Below are 19,188 nucleotides of genomic sequence, written 5' to 3'. Positions count from 1 at the left end.
TCATCCCTGATAGACCGAAGGGGCCCAGACAATGCCTCCATGACCACAAGTCAGTGACCATCCCTGACTATAGCCCCAAAGTGCCCAGACCATGCTTCCATGACCACAGCTCAGTGATCATCCCTGAAAGACCCTGGTGCCCAGACAATGCCTCCATGACCACAAGTCAGTGACCATCCCTGATTATAGCTCAAGGTGCCCAGACCATGCTTCCATGACCACAGCTCAGTGATCATTCCTGATAGACCCAGGTGCCCAGACCATGCCTCCATGACCACACGCAGTGACCAGCCCTGATTATAGCTCAAGGTGCCCAGACCATGCCTCCATGACCACACTCAGTGACCATCCCTGATAGACCGAAGGTGCCCAGACCATGCCTCCATGACCACACTCAGTGATCATCCCTGATAGACCCAAGGTGCCCAGACCATGCCTCCATGACCACACGCAGTGACCAGCCCTGATTATAGCTCAAGGTGCCCAGACCATGCCTCCATGACCACACTCAGTGACCATCCCTGATAGACCCAAGGTGCCCAGACCATGCCTCCATGACCACACTCAGTGATCATCCCTGATAGACCCAAGGTGCCCAGACCATGCCTCCATGACACCAGCTCAGTGATCATTCCTGATAGACCCAGGTGCCCAGACCATGTCTCCATGACCACACTCAGTGACTAGCCCTGATTATAGCTCAAGGTGCCCAGACCATGCCTCCATGACCACAGCTCAGTGATCATCCCTGATAGACCGAAGGTGCCCAGACCATGCCTCCATGACCACAAGTCAGTGACCATCCCTGACTATAGCCCCAAAGTGCCCAGACCATGCTTCCATGACCACTGCTCAGTGATCATTCCTGATAGACCCAGGTGTCCAGACCATGCCTCCATGACCACACTCAGTGACTAGCCCTGATTATAGCTAAAGGTGCCCAGACAATGCCTCCATGACCACAGCTCAGTGATCATCCCTGATAGACCCAAGGTGCCCAGACAATGCCTCCATGACCACAACTCAGTGACCAGACCTGGCAATAGCCCCAAAGTGCCCAGACTATGCCTCCATGACCACAGCTCAATGACCATCCCCGACTATAGCCTCCAAATGCCCAGACCATGCCACCATGACCACAGTTCAGTGACCAGCACTGACTATAGCCTCGAAATGCCCAGACCATGCCTCTATGATCACAGCTCAGTGACCAGTCCTAATCATAGCCCCAAAATGCCCAGACCATGCCTCCATGACCACAGATAAATGACCAGCCGTGACTATCTCTGTCCATAGCCCTAAGATACTCAGACCATGCCTCCATGACCAGCACCGATAATAGCCCTGAGATGTCCAGAATGTGTCCCTGTGACCAGAGATAAGTGAGCTTCACCTGCTCCCTGGTGATCTAGTAATGCCTACTGACCTGCTGGTAAACCATCTTGTGTAACATGGAACCCATTGACTATCTAATTTTTGTATGGTGACCCAATCTACTCCTAATCTATCATTGTGTTGATCCACTGAGATACTACCCAGCTCCCGTTGGCTCAGTGAGATAGTCTCTAAATTCGACCAGTCCAATCCAGTCCCTAGTGGTCCACTAAGATGGTGTCTAAACTCTTGTGTTTCTAAATAGTCCATGGTGGACTAGTGAGATAGTGTCCCATTCAGTGGTTTGATATAATCCTTTGTGGCCCAGTAAGATAATCTTTAATTCTACTGGTCCCATACAGTCCATGGTGGTCTAATAAGATCCATATAGTCCCTAGCGGTCCATTGTGATAGTGTCCAATTCTGTCCCCTAGGACATCATCGACCTTCTGATGACCACTTAGTGGTCCAGCCATGTAGAATAGACCCCCTCATGATATCATTGCACTATTTATTGCTCCGGGTAAACTGGTAGTCACTATCCCCCCCACCTGCCCAATCCAAAAAATGGGAATTCCTAAACCTTTTTTGGAACAGTGGGACTTCTAGGAAATAGGATGCATCAGTGCAGACACAAGGAGACCTCATAGCAGATGTGGTGACAACAGCTGGGGAAGGGTCGCAGTCTTATAAGGGGGGCGGGCAACAAGGTGTTAATTGAGTAATGATGGAGATTAGGTGAATCTAAACATAGAATTACCCTGTGTACAGACAGCCCCCCATGTGCAGGGTCACAATGATACACTAATGACCCGCACATTTATAATTAGTGGGAGCTTCAGGGTGTGACATAAGGATCTTGTCATAGGAGCTTGCACTCTATGGCCCCATGTGTAAGTGAAAAGAGACAATGATGGGACTTCTGCTCGCCCCCTCTGAGCAGTATGGGGTCTCTCCTCCCACTGTATAAAGCTCTCCCCCCATGTCCTGGGTGTCAGATCACATCATGCACTCAACAGGAATACTGGGCTGCTGCCTGCCCACCCCACCCGAGCTCAGGAGAGACATAGGTGAGTACCCAGGACACCGCCGCGGTATATGTGTGCGCTATGTGTGTGCTATGTGTGTACAGGTGTGGCACAAGGGAAGGGGCACTAAACTGTATGGTGTCCTATGATCACAGAGTACAGATAATGTAGTAGATGTCACCTGCAGTCCTATGTAACACCACAGATAACACAGTGATAACTCTCTGAGTACAGATAATGTAGTAGATGTCACCTGCAGTCCTATGTAACACCACAGATAGCACAGTGATAACTCTCTGAGTACAGATAATGTAGTAGATGTCACTTGCAGTCCTATGTAACACGACAGATAACACAGTGATAACTCTCTGAATACAGATAATGTAGTAGATGTCACCTGCAGTCCTATGTAACACCACAGATAACACAGTGATAACTCTCTGAGTACAGATAATGTAGTAGATGTCACCTGCAGTCCTATGTAATACCACAGATAACACAGTGATAACTCTCTGAGTACAGATAATGTAGTAGATGTCACTTGCAGTCCTATGTAACACCACAGATAACACAGTGATAACTCTCTGAATACAGATAATGTAGTAGATGTCACCTGCAGTCCTATGTAATACCACAGGTAACACAGTGATAACTCTCTGAGTACAGATAATGTAGTAGATGTCACTTGCAGTCCTATGTAACACCACAGATAACACAGTGATAGCTCTCTGAGTACAGATAATGTAGTAGATGTCACCTGCAGTCCTATGTAACACCACAGATAACACAGTGATAACTCTCTGAGTACAGATAATGTAGTAGATGTCACCTGCAGTCCTATGTAATACCACAGATAACACAGTGATAACTCTCTGAGTACAGATAATGTGATAGATGTCACCTGCAGTCCTATGTAACACCACAGATAACACAGTGATAACTCTGAGTACAGATAATGTAGTAGATGACACCTGCAGTCCTATGTAACACCACAGATAACACAGTGATAACTCTGAGTACAGATAATGTAGATGTCACCTGCAGTCCTATGTAACACCACAGATAACACAATGATAACTCTCTGGGTACAGATAATGTAGTAGATGTCACCTGCAGTCCTATGTAACACCACAGATAACACAGTGATAACTCTGAGTACAGATAATGTAGTAGATGTCACCTGCAGTCCTATGTAATACCACAGATAACACAGTGATAACTCTCTGAGTACAGATAATGTGATAGATGTCACCTGCAGTCCTATGTAACACCACAGATAACACAGTGATAACTCTCTGAGTACAGATAATGTAGTAGATGTCACCTGCAGTCCTATGTAACACCACAGATAACACAGTGATAACTCTCTGAGTACAGATAATGTAGTGGATGTCACCTGCAGTCCTATGTAACACCACAGATAACACAGTGATAACTCTCTGATTACAGATAATGTAGTAGATGTCCCCTGCAGTCCTATGTAACACCACAGATAACACAGTGATAACTCCCTGAGTACAGATAATGTAGTAGATGTCCCCTGCAGTCCTATGTAACACCACAGATAACACAGTGATAACTCTCTGAGTACAGATAATGTAGTAGATGTCACCTGCAGTCCTAGGTAACACCACAGATAACACAGTGATAACTCTCTGATTACAGATAATGTAGTAGATGTCACCTGCAGTCCTATGTAACACCACAGATAACACAGTGATAACTCTCTGAGTATAGATAATGTAGTAGGTGTCACCTGCAGTCCTATGTAACACCACAGATAACACAGTGATAACTCTCTGAGTACAGATAATGTAGATGTCACCTGCAGTCCTATGTAACACCAAAGATAACACAGTGATAGCTCTCTGAGTACAGATAATGTAGTAGATGTCACCTGCAGTCCTATGTAACACCACAGATAACACAGTGATAACTCTCTGAGTACAGATAATGTAGTAGATGTCACCTGCAGTCCTATGTATCACCACAGATACACAGTGATAACTCTCTGATTACAGATAATGTAGTAGATGTCACCTGCAGTCCTATGTAACACCACAGATAACACAGTGATAACTCTCTGAGTACAGATAATGTAGATGTCACCTGCAGTCCTATGTAACACCACAGATCACACAGTGATAACTCTCTGAGTACAGATAATGTAGTAGATGTCACCTGCAGTCCTATGTAACACCACAGATAGCACAGTGATAACTCTGAGTACAGATAATGTAGTAGATGTCACCTGCAGTCCTATGTAACACCACAGATAACACAGTGATAACTCTCTGAGTACAGATAATGTAGATGTCACCTGCAGTCCTATGTAACACCACAGATCACACAGTGATAACTCTCTGAGTACAGATAATGTAGTAGATGTCACCTGCAGTCCTATGTAACACCACAGATAGCACAGTGATAACTCTGAGTACAGATAATGTAGTAGATGTCACCTGCAGTCCTATGTAACACCACAGATAACACAGTGATAACTCTCTGAGTACAGATAATGTAGTAGATGTCACCTGCAGTCCTATGTAACACCACAGATAACACAGTGATAACTCTGAGTACAGATAATGTAGTAAATGTCACCTGCAGTCCTATGTAACACCACAGATAACACAGTGATAACTCTCTGAGTACAGATAATGTAGTAGATGTCACCTGCAGTCCTATGTAACACCACAGATAACACAGTGATAACTCTGAGTACAGATAATGTAGTAAATGTCACCTGCAGTCCTATGTAACACCACAGATAACACAGTGATAACTCTCTGAGTACAGATAATGTAGTAGATGTCACCTGCAGTCCTATGTAACACCACAGATAGCACAGTGATATCTCTCTGAGTACAGATAATGTAGTAGATGTCACCTGCAGTCCTATGTAACACCACAGATAACACAGTGATAACTCTCTGAGTACAGATAATGTAGTAGATGTCACCTGCAGTCCTATGTAACACCACAGATAACACAGTGATAACTCTGAGTACAGATAATGTAGTAGATGTCACCTGCAGTCCTATGTAACTCCACAGATAACACAGTGATAACTCTGAGTACAGATAATGTAGTAGATGTCACCTGCAGTCCTATGTAACACCACAGATAACACAGTGATAGCTCTCTGAGTACAGATAATGTAGATGTCACCTGCAGTCCTATGTAACACCACAGATAACACAGTGATATCTCTCTGAGTACAGATAATGTAGTAGATGTCACCTGCAGTCCTATGTAACACCACAGATAACACAGTGATAACTCTCTGAGTACAGATAATGTAGATGTCACCTGCAGTCCTATGTAACACCACAGATAACACAGTGATAACTCTCTGAGTACAGATAATGTAGTAGATGTCTCCTGCAGTCCTATGTAACACCACAGATAACACAGTGATAACTCTCTGAGTACAGATAATGTAGTAGATGTCACCTGCAGTCCTATGTAACTCCACATATAACACAGTGATAACTCTGAGTACAGATAATGTAGTAAATGTCACCTGCAGTCCTATGTAACACCACAGATAACACAGTGATAACTCTCTGAGTACAGATAATGTAGTAGATGTCACCTGCAGTCCTATGTAACACCACAGATAGCACAGTGATATCTCTCTGAGTACAGATAATGTAGTAGATGTCACCTGCAGTCCTATGTAACACCACAGATAACACAGTGATAACTCTCTGAGTACAGATAATGTAGTAGATGTCACCTGCAGTCCTATGTAACACCACAGATAACACAGTGATAACTCTGAGTACAGATAATGTAGTAGATGTCACCTGCAGTCCTATGTAACTCCACAGATAACACAGTGATAACTCTGAGTACAGATAATGTAGTAGATGTCACCTGCAGTCCTATGTAACACCACAGATAACACAGTGATAGCTCTCTGAGTACAGATAATGTAGATGTCACCTGCAGTCCTATGTAACACCACAGATAACACAGTGATAACTCTCTGAGTACAGATAATGTAGTAGATGTCACCTGCAGTCCTATGTAACACCACAGATAACACAGTGATAACTCTCTGAGTACAGATAATGTAGATGTCACCTGCAGTCCTATGTAACACCACAGATAACACAGTGATAACTCTCTGAGTACAGATAATGTAGTAGATGTCACCTGCAGTCCTATGTAACACCACAGATAACACAGTGATAACTCTGAGTACAGATAATGTAGTAGATGTCACCTGCAGTCCTATGTAACTCCACAGATAACACAGTGATAACTCTCTGAGTACAGATAATATAGTAGATGTCACCTGCAGTCCTATGTAACACCACAGATAACACAGTGATAACTCTCTGAGTACAGATAATATAGTAGATGTCACCTGCAGTCCTATGTAACACCACAGATAACATAGTGATAACTCTCTGAGCACAGATAATATAGTAGATGTCACCTGCAGTCCTTTGTAACACCACAGATAACACAGTGATAACTCTCTGAGTACAGATAATGTAGTAGATGTCACCTGCAGTCCTATGTAACACCACAGATAACACAGTGATAACTCTCTGAGTACAGATAATGTAGTAGATGTCACCTGCAGTCCTATGTAACACCACAGAATGTAGTATTGTCTGTATATATACTGTGTATACTGTATATACTTCTTTACCTCGGATGTCAGGGCGCACAGCTTTCTGAGAAGACTTAACACCAAAATATTGGGCGTAACTTATGAAAACTGACTAAATGCGGAGATGTCTTTCTTGCCCGTTAGCGACCAATCATAGCGCAGCTTTCATTTCACCAGAGCTGTTTACAGAATGAAAGCTGCGCTGTGACTGGTTGCTAGGGGCAACGTCTTCTTTTTAGTCCTTTTTGGCAGTTGAGGCCTAGGTGCCATAAAGTGCTGATCTGTATCGCAGCGATGGATGAAAATGAGATTTTGTGACAAAATATAAAACTCTCTGCCCCTCCACATTGTTGTGTGGTGTCAGCTTAGTATTTGCTTGGGACTTTGAGAACCATTTGAGAAGTTGTAAAAGCGGCCATATGTGTCACCTCCCCGGCTGTCTGCAGGTCTCTTCTGTCCAGTTGTCACTACAAGTCCTGACAGGTGTGTTATGCTGGGAGTTGTAGTGCTCAGCTCGGGACAGGTCGATTCCTGGGCAAACATGGCAGCGATGTGTGAATTGCGGGTAACCTCAGGTCACCTTCTCCTTGTGTCAATATTTAGCCGGGTGTTTCGCCGACTCCATTAGTGACATTGGACGTCTCTTCTGCTTCATTCAGGTGCAAAGTTTCCTCATCCCACTGGATATTATCTCTCTCTGCCATATTGTTCTCCTCCGGGATCGCCAGCAACGGCCGCTCCACAAATCTCTGCCCAATTGGAGAACAGGGAATTATGGGAGAAGTTTAATACTGTGGGTACAGAAATGATACTGACCAAAAATGGGCGGTAAGTGTGTGATGTTCATCCTGAGCTTCCTGTTTCATGAACAGAATGCCGGAACCACAGTGAAGACTGACATTGCAGTGATTGCAACCCATGCAGGCACAGTAATTGTGGCCGGTAATGGCTGTCACTCCGCATCGGACTGGAACCTGCTGTGTTGAGCCTCCCAGTTCGGGGGGACGAGACTGACTGTCCGTCTTGTCCCGACAGGCGGATGTTCCCGGAGTTTTCGGTCTCTTTGACCGGCCTGGACCCGCATGGTCTCTACTGTCTCTGCGTCCAGGCCGTTCCTGACGGTGAGAACCGCTACAAGTGGCGTGACGGGACCTGGAGTATGAGCGGCAGGGCAGAGCCAGGACCCCCCACCCGCCTCTACCTCCACCCTGAATCCCCAGCCCCTGGTCACCGATGGATGGAGAGGCCCATCTGCTTCAACAGGATCCGACTGACCAACAACACCCTGAGCCAGGGAGGACAGGTATGGCGGAGATGTGTCCATAGAGATGACGGGGGTGGCGCCACCTAGTGTCGTAAAATCGTTAAAAATTGATAACTATTGTGCCGGCAGGGTGCCCCCACCAGGACGGACCTGATACCCTCATGGTGGCCATCATGATCTCTAATGATCTTTCCTCCTCAGATCGTCCTGCAGTCCATGCACCGTTACTACCTGCGATTATTCATCATCCCCACATCTAATAATGGACCCCGCGCCCGGCCTGCCTCCTCCATCTCCTTCCCAGAGACGTCCTTCATAGCGGTCACCAGCTACCAGAATCCAAAGGTCAGCTGGGTTCCTTACTTGTGTATGGACTCCCCCTTTAAGAGGTTATTTGTGTCTTCATAGATGGATATTGTCGGACAACCACTTTTGCAATTTACAGTTTGTTAAAATTTGCAGCCGTTCATGAGATATTAACACTTTTGTTTATAGTTTGTTGCCTAGGAGACCGACCACCACTGCTGACGAGCTTGTAAGCACTGTGCTGAAGCTGGCCGAGAATAGGAGGTCACAGCGCGCTCCAGAAATGCTGTCCAGCTTTAAAACAGCGCTTACAAGCTCAGAATAAAAGAGCTTGTGCACAATCGGTGGTCGGTCTCCATAGCAACGAGCTGTAAACTAAAGTGTTCATATCTCCAGAACGGCTGGAAATATTAATAAGCTGTAAATTGCAAAATCGCTTGTATTTATAAGCTCTATTTAACAACACCCGTTTCTGACGATGGGAACAGTCCCTTAGAGTGCTTTGGGCTCCTATAAAATCCAAGTTTCATGGCTCCTCCCTCTATCACTGTCTCCTCCCACTACCATTAGCCCCTCCTCTCACCTGTTCTCCCTCTCCTCTGCAGCTCTCCTTGCTGAAAATAGAAGAAAATCCATTCGCAAAAGGAATCAAATATTTCAAGAGTCAGCAGGAAAAGTAAGTGTCGCCCCCTACTGACACGATAGGATGAAACAGACTGGACCAACAATCAATATCAGTCTCTGGGTGGTGTCTGCCCCCTAATGTGACTGCCCCTATAATGTTTAGATTGCGGAATCGTTTATTAAGGAGAAACTTTACACAAAATAACAGTAAAAAAAATTCTATATTTTAGCAGCAATCCAAGAAAGAGACACCAAAGGCTGAGACCGGACGGAGATGGATCAACAGGTCAGTCCGAGAGCGCGAGATCATCTGCACTAAATGACCGGACATTACAACATGATTCCCTTATTTCACACTTAAACTCATGCTGAGTTACATCCTGTATTATACTCCAGAGCTGCAATCACTATTCTGCTGGTGCAGTCACTGTGTACATACATTACATTACTGATCCTGAGTTACATCCTGTATTATACTCCAGAGCTGCAATCACTATTCTGCTGGTGCAGTCACTGTGTACATACATTACATTACTGATCCTGAGTTACATCCTGGATTATACTCCGGAGCTGCACTCACTATTCTGCTGGTGCAGTCACTGTGTACATACATTACATTACTGATCCTGAGTTACATCCTGTATTATACTCCAGAGCTGCACTCACTATTCTGCTGGTGCAGTCACTGTGTACATACATTACATTACTGATCCTGAGTTACATCCTGTATTATACTCCAGAGCTGCACTCACTATTCTGCTGGTGCAGTCACTGTGTACATACATTGCATTACTGATCCTGAGTTACATCCTGTATTATACTCCAGAGCTGCAATCACTATTCTGCTGGTGCAGTCACTGTGTACATACATTACATTACTGATCCTGTACTGATCCTGAGTTACCTCCTGTATTATCCTCCAGAGCTGCACTCACTATTCTGCTGGTGCAGTCACTGTGTACATACATTACATTACTGATCCTGAGTTACATCCTGGATTATACTCCGGAGCTGCACTCACTATTCTGCTGGTGCAGTCACTGTGTACATACATTACATTACTGATCCTGAGTTACATCCTGTATTATACTCCAGAGCTGCACTCACTATTCTGCTGGTGCAGTCACTGTGTACATACATTACTGATCCTGAGTTACATCCTGTATTATACTCCAGAGCTGCACTCACTATTCTGCTTTTTCAGTCACTGTGTACATACATTACATTACTGATCCTGAGTTACATCCTGTATTATACTCCAGAGCTGCACTCACTATTCTGCTGGTGCAGTCACTGTGTACATACATTACATTACTGATCCTGAGTTACATCCTGTATTATACTCCAGAGCTGCAATCACTATTCTGCTGGTGCAGTCACTGTGTACATACATTACATTACTGATCCTGTACTGATCCTGAGTTACCTCCTGTATTATCCTCCAGAGCTGCACTCACTATTCTGCTGGTGCAGTCACTGTGTACATACATTACATTACTGATCCTGAGTTACATCCTGGATTATACTCCGGAGCTGCACTCACTATTCTGCTGGTGCAGTCACTGTGTACATACATTACATTACTGATCCTGAGTTACATCCTGTATTATACTCCAGAGCTGCACTCACTATTCTGCTGGTGCAGTCACTGTGTACATACATTACTGATCCTGAGTTACATCCTGTATTATACTTCAGAGCTGCACTCACTATTCTGCTTTTTCAGTCACTGTGTACATACATTACATTACTGATCCTGAGTTACATCCTGTATTATACTCCAGAGCTGCACTCACTATTCTGCTTTTTCAGTCATTGTGTACTGTAATGCAGCGCCTTGCTGCATTGCTAAAATGTCCAGGAGGTGTGTTCTGGCTGACCATGTACATCCCCTCAGGTGACTGATCACATGACTGTGACATCATCACAGGTCCTATGTGCACAGACTGATATATAAACCTTGGTAGTTTTGAAACAGGTGTGAAAGGCGTGAGGCCTGATCCCTGTGTGTGGGACACCATTAGCCTGGAGAGGCTGGAAGAGAGAGGCCTGGAGAGGCAAGAGGCTAAATTCCTGTGTTTGGGACGCAGTTGCCCTGGAAGGCACGTGGCTTGAAGACCACGGCTGGGAAGCCTTAAAGCCACAGCTGTGGCAGAACCGAGCTGAGAGAAGCAGCTAAGACCCAGCAAAGGTAAAAATGGTTCTTTATATGGACATTGATGTTGTACCTTGCTGAAGTCTTGTCTAAAGCCAAGCGGGCATAGCTGCCACTGGAAAGGCTCTAGGACATTACATGTGTAACATGCCTGCGAGCCACTGAGATGGACTGTGTTATAAGCAGTTTATGACGTGTAATAAACTGCTGGACTTTAGTTTACTGGAAAACGTGGCTTGCGTGCTTTAATTGACCCGGTGAAGTGAGTGCCCCCTCAACATGATCAATACCGCTACCTTACAATTGGTTAGAGAACGTGGGCAACTGCAGCCTGGTTGCAAGGGGTAATGGCACAGGACGACGAACGTGGATGCAAGCATCTTGCTGTGGCTCGGTGGGGTCACGAAGAGTAAAGCATCTGGCTGTAACTCGGCGGGGTTACGAAAATTGTCGTCGCACTCAAACCTGGTTTGCTGTGGCTCGGCGGGGCCATGAAGATTAAAGCATCTGGCTGTAACTCGGCGGGGTTACGAAAATTGTTGTCGCACTCAAACCTGGTTTGCTGTGGCTTGGTGTGGCCACGAAAATTTTTCCGGGGAGAGCGGTGTGAGCAGTATCCCCAGACGGAATGGAGAAGGGGTTAAATGACCGGCTGCAAATGCTCTTCAACAAAATAGAGTATCCTGAAGAAATGCAGGAGCTGATAAAGATGGCTGTGAAGGGAGCAGCAAATGAGACTGAAGCTGTTGAGCGATTAAAGTGCCTGCAGCAGGTATTTGAAAAACAACAGCAGGTATTTGAGAAACGGCAACAGGACTTGGTGCAGGAACGGCAGGAGCTGTTGGCACCTTACAGAATGGTGGCAGCGGACCATTCCTTGAGTTCTCCTGTGGCGCCGGTACTATCCCAGAGTGCCCAGGGAGGTGGTAAGACATGTTGTGAACTGGGTCCTAAGACTGTTGCGTTTTTTTTTGTTAAAGTACCCCCTTTAGGTTTGGTTGTCCAAAAGAGGGCGGAGTCTAAAAAGGGGGCGGATTTTCAAAAGAGCGTGGAGTATAGAAAACCAAAATTTGTTACTGATTGTGGGTTGGTACGGCCTAAAAATGACAATTTGACCGTTGATAACGGGGTAGCTCCAGTAGAAGGGGTTGACGTCAAGGTGGGAGGTGATATGCTGGTCCACGACACCATGGGGAGTGACACAGACCCCACAACTGATGGTGACGCTATGAAAGTAGAAAGAGAGTTCAGTCAGGAGGGGCTAGATGAGGGGAGAGAGTCCCCCTCTCGTCGTCGACGTCATAAGGGCCACAAAAAGGTTGCTCCTGTAGTCTTTGCTAAAAGTGAAAATAAAAAAAATGTATTGCTGTGTGCCTTTGTTCCAAGTGTGGAACCTCCTTTAGAGGCAGAAGAAGAGGTGACCTTGCCAGTAGCAACCTCCGGTACAGTACTGAGACAGGAGGATCAGGATCTGACAGCCCTGAAAGAGGAGGTGGCCAGTCATGACCAAGAGCTGGAGCCTATCAGGCAGCAGCGTCAGAGTGATGGGCAGCAAAAACTGGAGGAAAGCAGCGAGGAAATCAACAAATGGAAGGAGATGTTCCAGAAAATTAAAGAGGACCTCCGCAGAACCCAAGAGGAGGTTGTTCGGTTGCAGTTTGACAAAGCGATGTCTGAAGATGAGCTATGCGAGATGAAAGATCATTTCTCCCTGGTACAGTTAGAGCTGATGCAGGAGAAGCAAAGGCTGGATGAGGGTCTACTCCAGAGGGATAGAGAGCTGTCTGCCTTAAAAGGGGCGCTGCAGGATGAAGTTTCTGGACGTGATCAAGACCTAGAACGACTGCGCGAACAGTTCAACCGTGAGCTGTGTGAATCCAAGAAGGAGCATGGTGAACTAATGAGGGAGCTGCAGCAATTCCAGGACCAAGTAAAGCCTCTAATTCAGGAGAAGGAGCGGCTGGTGGACTCTCTGTACCAGCGAGACCGGGAGCTATCCACCCTGAAAGAGGCAGAAATGAGGCATGAAAAGTTCAATAGGGAACTGCAACAAACTAAGAGAGACTATGAGGATCTCCTCAAGGTTAAGGAAAAACTAGAGGATGATAAGGCGGATGCAGAGCACAGGCGCCAAGTGGTTGAGACCACTCTGCAGGACACCCGTGATGTAAATTATGATCTCCGCAGAAAGACCCTAGGTCTGGAAGCTCAGGTGAAGGAGCTACAGACATTCAGTGATAATCTCCAGAGGGCAGAGACGTGCCTTAAGGAAAGAATCAGCAAGATGGAAGCTGGGCGGAAAAAGATGGAGGAGTCTATCGGAGAAGCCACAGACCAGGGTCAGGAGTTGGCCACTGGAGATGGGAGATATGAAACAGATACTTCCTCGAATAAGGCGAGCTCGGATGATTCGGTGGATGTAAGAGCCGAGATCAAGGAGCTCAAGGAGTCGCTACAAGCCCATTGGAAGCAAGAGAAGTTTGAGAGACTGGCTGTTGAGAGCCGAGAGGGCGCATTGGAGACAGAGAGGTCTGAGAGAACTCTACTGTTAAAGGAGCAGTTGAATCAGGAAGAGCTTCAGAGATGGGCTGCTGAGAGGCGAGTAGCTGAACTAGAGGAAGAAATTGTCGAGCTCAAAGGTCGCCTGGCAAAGTATCACTCAGTGAACGAGGCCTCCTTGGAGAAGGAAAAGGGCAAACAAGTTGCACTCACTCCCTTATACCATGAGAAGGTGGACCTGAGGAGAGCTAAGAGAGTGTTAACAGAAGATAAGTATGAAATGGAAGTGGTCAAGACGAAAATTCTTGAATTTGTAGCTGTGAGTCAGCTCAGGGGAAGCATACAGGGTGAAGAAGCTGAAAGTCAGTTGCCCCTGAAACCTGAGCCAGATGATCGTTTGGAGACCACTGGTGAGACAGAAACCTCTCGGTACAAGTGCCTCATAGATGTACCCGAGGATTTGAGAGCAGAATGCACCAGTGAGTCCGTGCATGAAGAGTTTAAGAAGGCCGTGGGAGCCTGAAAGGTGTACTCGACCTCAGAAGCTAAACGGCTGGTGGTCCTGTCCACAACCGAAGTCACAGTGAAGAGGGTGGCGATCCTAAGTGAAATGCACTGGCGATGTATTCGCACAAAGCGGTTTCTCCGGTTGAAGACGGAACAAGCCATTAGACAACTGGAGCTTATGAGAAAAGCTCACAGTCTGCGGGAAGAAGTCATCCGGGTGCCTCAGGCTCTGGTGAGAAAGCTCATTGGGAGAAATGGTCGAGCCATGCAGATGATGGTAAAGATGTCGGGTGTGGTGAAAGTAAGCAGTCCACGTGATCATCAGGACTGGATACCAGATGAAGATGGCATGGTGTCATTCTCCGCTGTAGAAACGGAAGAAAATCTTGCATATATACGCATGCTGATGGAGTACCGAGTGATCTACCTGCGAGAGGTAGAACAGTTGAATCTCGCCAGACTGCGAGTGGATAGACAGCATCGCCTGAGCGGCAGAAGGTGGCAGCCGTCTAGAAATTGTGAGACCAGACAGAGAAAGGGCCCCCTAAATAACAGAACAGCTATAGCTGGAGTTAGGGACCTTTCAAGATGTCCTGAGAGTAGTGGACGTGGGTTTAGAGGTAGTGAGACCTCCAGTAACTCACGTCTAAGTGGCCCATACAAACGACCCAATAGAGTACGGGACAGTACGGAGTCGAACCGGACCTTAGATACCAGGGCATGTGAGTCACACCGCTGTATGACTGACCGCTGGGAGCGGGGGAGGTCTGACAAGGTTACGACTGACCGCTGGGAGCGGGGAAGGTCTGACAAGGTTACGACTGACCGCTGGGAGCGGGGGAGGTCTGACAAGGTTACGACCCGGAAAGGTGACTTGACGAAGTCAGTGACAATGACAGATGGTAGGTCCCTAAGGAATGGGTTAATGTCGATGACTAATATTCCAGGGGCTGGACAACGCAAGTGTCAAGTACATGGTCTCTGTGTGAACTGTGGGTTATAAGGTGATTGTGTATATTATGTGTTCAACCCCACAAGTTTGAACAGAGGGGGGGGATATGTAATGCAGCAACTTACTGCATTGCTAAAATGTCCAGGGGGTGTGTTCTGGCTGACCATGTACATCCCCTCAGGTGACTGATCACATGACTGTGACATCATCACAGGTCCTGTGCGCACAGACTGATATATAAACCTTGGTAGTTTTGAAACAGGTGTGAAAGGCGTGAGGCCTGATCCCTGTGTGTGGGACACCATTAGCCTGGAGAGGCTGGAAGAGAGAGGCCTGGAGAGGCAAGAGGCTAAATCCCTGTGTTTGGGACGCAGTTGCCCTGGAAGGCACGTGGCTTGAAGACCACGGCTGGGAAGCCTTAAAGCCACAGCTGTGGCAGAACCGAGCTGAGAGAAGCAGCTAAGACCCAGCAAAGGTAAAAATGGTTCTTTATATGGACACTGATGTTGTACCTTGCTGAAGTCTATATCTAAAGCCAAGCGGGCATAGCTGCCACTGGAAAGGCTCTAGGACATTACATGTGTAACATGCCTGCGAGCCACTGAGATGGACTGTGTTATAAGCAGTTTATGACGTGTAATAAACTGCTGGACTTTAGTTTACTGGAAAACGTGGCTTGAGTGCTTTAATTGACCCGGTGAAGTGAGTGCCCCCTCAACATGATCAATACCGCTACCTTACAGTACATACATTACATTACTGATCCTGACTTACATCGGTATTATACTCCAGAGCTGCACTCACTATTCTGCTGGTGCAGTCACTGTGTACATACATTACTAATCCTGAGTTACATCCTGTATTATACTTCAGAGCTGCACTCACTGTTCTGCTGGTGCAGTCACTGTGTACATACATTACATTACTGATCCTGAGTTACATCCTGTATTATACTCCAGAGCTGCACTCACTATTCTGCTGGTGCAGTCATTGTGTACATACATTACTAATCCTGAGTTACATCCTGTATTATACTCCAGAGCTGCACTCACTATTCTGCTGGTGCAGTCACTGTGTACATACATTACATTACTGATCCTGAGTTACCTCCTGTATTATCCTCCAGAGCTGCACTCACTATTCTGCTGGTGCAGTCACTGTGTACATACATTACATTAGTGATCCTGAGTTACCTCCTGTATTATACCCCAGAGCTGCACTCACTATTCTGCTGGTGCAGTCACTGTGTACATACATTACATTACTAATCCTGAGATACATCCTTTATTATACTCCAGAGCTGCACTCACTATTCTGCTGGTGCAGTCACTGTGTACATACATTACATTACTGATCCTGAGTTACATCCTGTATTATACTCCAGAGCTGCACTCACTATTCTGCTGCTGCAGTCACTGTGTACATACATTACATTACTGATCCTGAGTTACATCCTGTATTATACTCCAGAGCTGCACTCACTATTCTGCTGGTGCAGTCACTGTGTACATACATTACATTACTGATCCTTAGTTACATCCTGTATTATACTCCAGAGCTGCACTCACTATTCTGCTGGTGCAGTCACTGTGTACATACATTACATTACTTATCCTGAGTTACATCCTGTATTATACTCCAGAGCTGCACTCACTATTCTGCTGGTGGAGTCACTGTGTACATACATTACATTACTGATCCTGAGTTACATCCTGTATTATACTCCAGAGCTGCACTCACTATTCTGCTGGTGCAGTCACTGTGTACATACATTACATTACTGATCCTGAGTTACATCCTGTATTACTCTCCAGAGCTGCACTCACTATTCTGCTGGTGCAGTCACTGTGTACATACATTACATTACTGATCCTGAGTTACATCCTGTATTATACTCCAGAGCTGCACTCACTATTCTGCTGGTGCAGTCACTGTGTACATACATTACATTACTGATCCTGAGTTACATCCTGTATTATACTCCGGAGCTGCACTCACTATTCTGCTGGTGGAGTCTCTGTGTACATGCATTACATTACTGATCCTGAGTTACATCCTGTATTACTCTCCAGAGCTGCACTCACTATTCTGCTGGTGCAGTCACTATGTACATACATTACATTACTGATCCTGAGTTATATCCTGTATTATACTCCAGAGCTGCACTCACTATTCTGCTGGTGCAGTCACTATGTACATACATTACATTACTGATCCTGAGTTATATCCTGTATTATACTCCAGAGCTGCACTCACTATTCTGCTGGTGCAGTCACTGTGTACATACATTACATTACTGATCCTGAGTTACATCCTGTATTATACTCCAGAGCTGCACTCACTATTCTGCTGGTGCAGTCACTGTGTACATACATTACTGATCCTGAGATACATCCTGTATTATACTCCAGAGCTGCACTCACTATTCTGCTGGTGCAGTCACTGTGTACATACATTACATTACTGATCCTTAGTTACATCCTGTATTATACTCCAGAGCTGCACTCACTATTCTGCTTGTGCAGTCACTGTGTACATACATTACATTACTGATCCTGAGTTACATCCTGTATTATACCCCAGAGCAGCACTCACTATTCTGCTTGTGCTGTCACTGTGTACATACATTACATTACTGATCCTGAGTTACATCCTGCATTATACTCCAGAGCTGCACTCTCTATTCTGCCGGTGCAGTCACTGTGTACCTACATTACATTATTATATTGCGGGGACGCTCGGCTATATATAATATACAGTGATTATGTTTTCTGTCTTTTTTCAGTTATGAAGAGACATAGAGAGAGTGCAGAGGAGCTGACAGTCGCTCAGAGAGACAGCAGAGTGGAGAGTCCAGTAGATGAGGTTGTGGAGCGACGTCTTGTATCAGCAGAGAAGAGCGCAGCGGAGGAAGAGGAGAGGCGGGAGGTCACAGTAAAGAGAGAGGAGGAAAGAGAAATGAGACAGACACCAGGAAAAGAGAGTCCCAGAGACACCCCACGAACGGCCCAGGGCAGAGACTTGACACACAGGGAAGCTACAGAGGACAGAGAGGAGCGGGCACACCGGACGGACAGTCTTGTACAGTGGGACCCCATAACACAGAGACCAATGTGGGCAGCCCCCTCTGCGCAGTCAGTGACGGCCTACAGCCCCCGCTCCTGCCCTGGAGGTCACAGGTAGGTCGTTGTCTCTGCACTTGTCGCCTCCCTCCTGCTTCGCCGCTCTCTCACCGCTCCTCTTCATTTACAGGTTGGCTCATCCGCCTCCTTCCGCTTTGGCGCCGTTTCCTCCCTCGGCCTCTAATTTGCCCCCCGTTCCCTCCTATTTTATGGGCTCCTGGGCCTCTCCGCCAGTCAGACTGAGTTACCCCCTTTCTGCCCTGCACGCCCCCTTCCTGCAGCAGGTGTGTACGCCGCCCTGGTATCTGCCCCCTCATACCTCCTCCGGAGGCCTCTGATGACACGAGCACGATATGGGGCCTGCACAGCAGCACAGAGGACTACAGTGCCCGGCCTGAGCGGAGCCGAGTGCCCGGCCTGAGCGGAGCCGAGTGCCTGGCCTGAGCGGAGCCGAGTGACCGGCAGAGCAGAATGTCCAGGAAGATAATGGCCGAGGGGTGAAGCCACGAGGGGTGAAGCGGAAGATGTTCTGCAGCAGAGACGTCGGGGAATTCTCTGCAGCAGAGACGTCGGGGAATTCTCTGCAGCACAGAGGCCGGGGAGGCTCTGCAGAGATGACTGAGGAGCACATTGTACCCCCGCAGAGGTGAGACGTCTCTGGGGTCTTGGTGCTTGACATGTGTGGTCTCCACTATGATGGCCGCCGCCACCCCACGAGCTGTACAAT

The 19,188-nt window shown here is 46.6% G+C and overlaps 1 protein-coding gene across 2 annotated transcripts in view; it reads left to right on the top strand.

The window, feature by feature from the left end:
- Window positions 1–19,168, top strand: part of LOC141162549 (T-box-containing protein TBX6L-like) — a 44,660-nt gene extending 25,492 nt beyond the window's left edge. Inside the window, exons 2-8 of one of the 2 annotated variants that reach the window (XM_073648760.1) lie at window positions 7,692–7,860; window positions 8,068–8,335; window positions 8,498–8,641; window positions 9,208–9,278; window positions 9,460–9,512; window positions 18,125–18,518; window positions 18,592–19,168. In XM_073648760.1, the coding sequence (XP_073504861.1) occupies window positions 7,838–7,860; window positions 8,068–8,335; window positions 8,498–8,641; window positions 9,208–9,278; window positions 9,460–9,512; window positions 18,125–18,518; window positions 18,592–18,799 (1,161 nt within the window). In that variant the 5' untranslated portion in view covers window positions 7,692–7,837 and the 3' untranslated portion in view covers window positions 18,800–19,168. Of the gene's footprint in view, window positions 1–7,691; window positions 7,861–8,067; window positions 8,336–8,497; window positions 8,642–9,207; window positions 9,279–9,456; window positions 9,513–18,124; window positions 18,519–18,591 lie in introns of both variants that reach the window. The other variant, XM_073648759.1, reaches the window with a different exon arrangement.
- Window positions 19,169–19,188: the final 20 nt, after the last annotated feature.

Source organism: Phyllobates terribilis, unplaced genomic scaffold (genome assembly GCF_046119375.1).
Source record: "Phyllobates terribilis strain yellow unplaced genomic scaffold, ASM4611937v1 Scaffold_9__5_contigs__length_417890890, whole genome shotgun sequence".
NCBI lineage: Eukaryota > Metazoa > Chordata > Amphibia > Anura > Dendrobatidae > Phyllobates > Phyllobates terribilis.
Note: the sequence above shows the minus strand (reverse complement) of the source record. Positions and strands in the feature narration are given on the sequence as shown.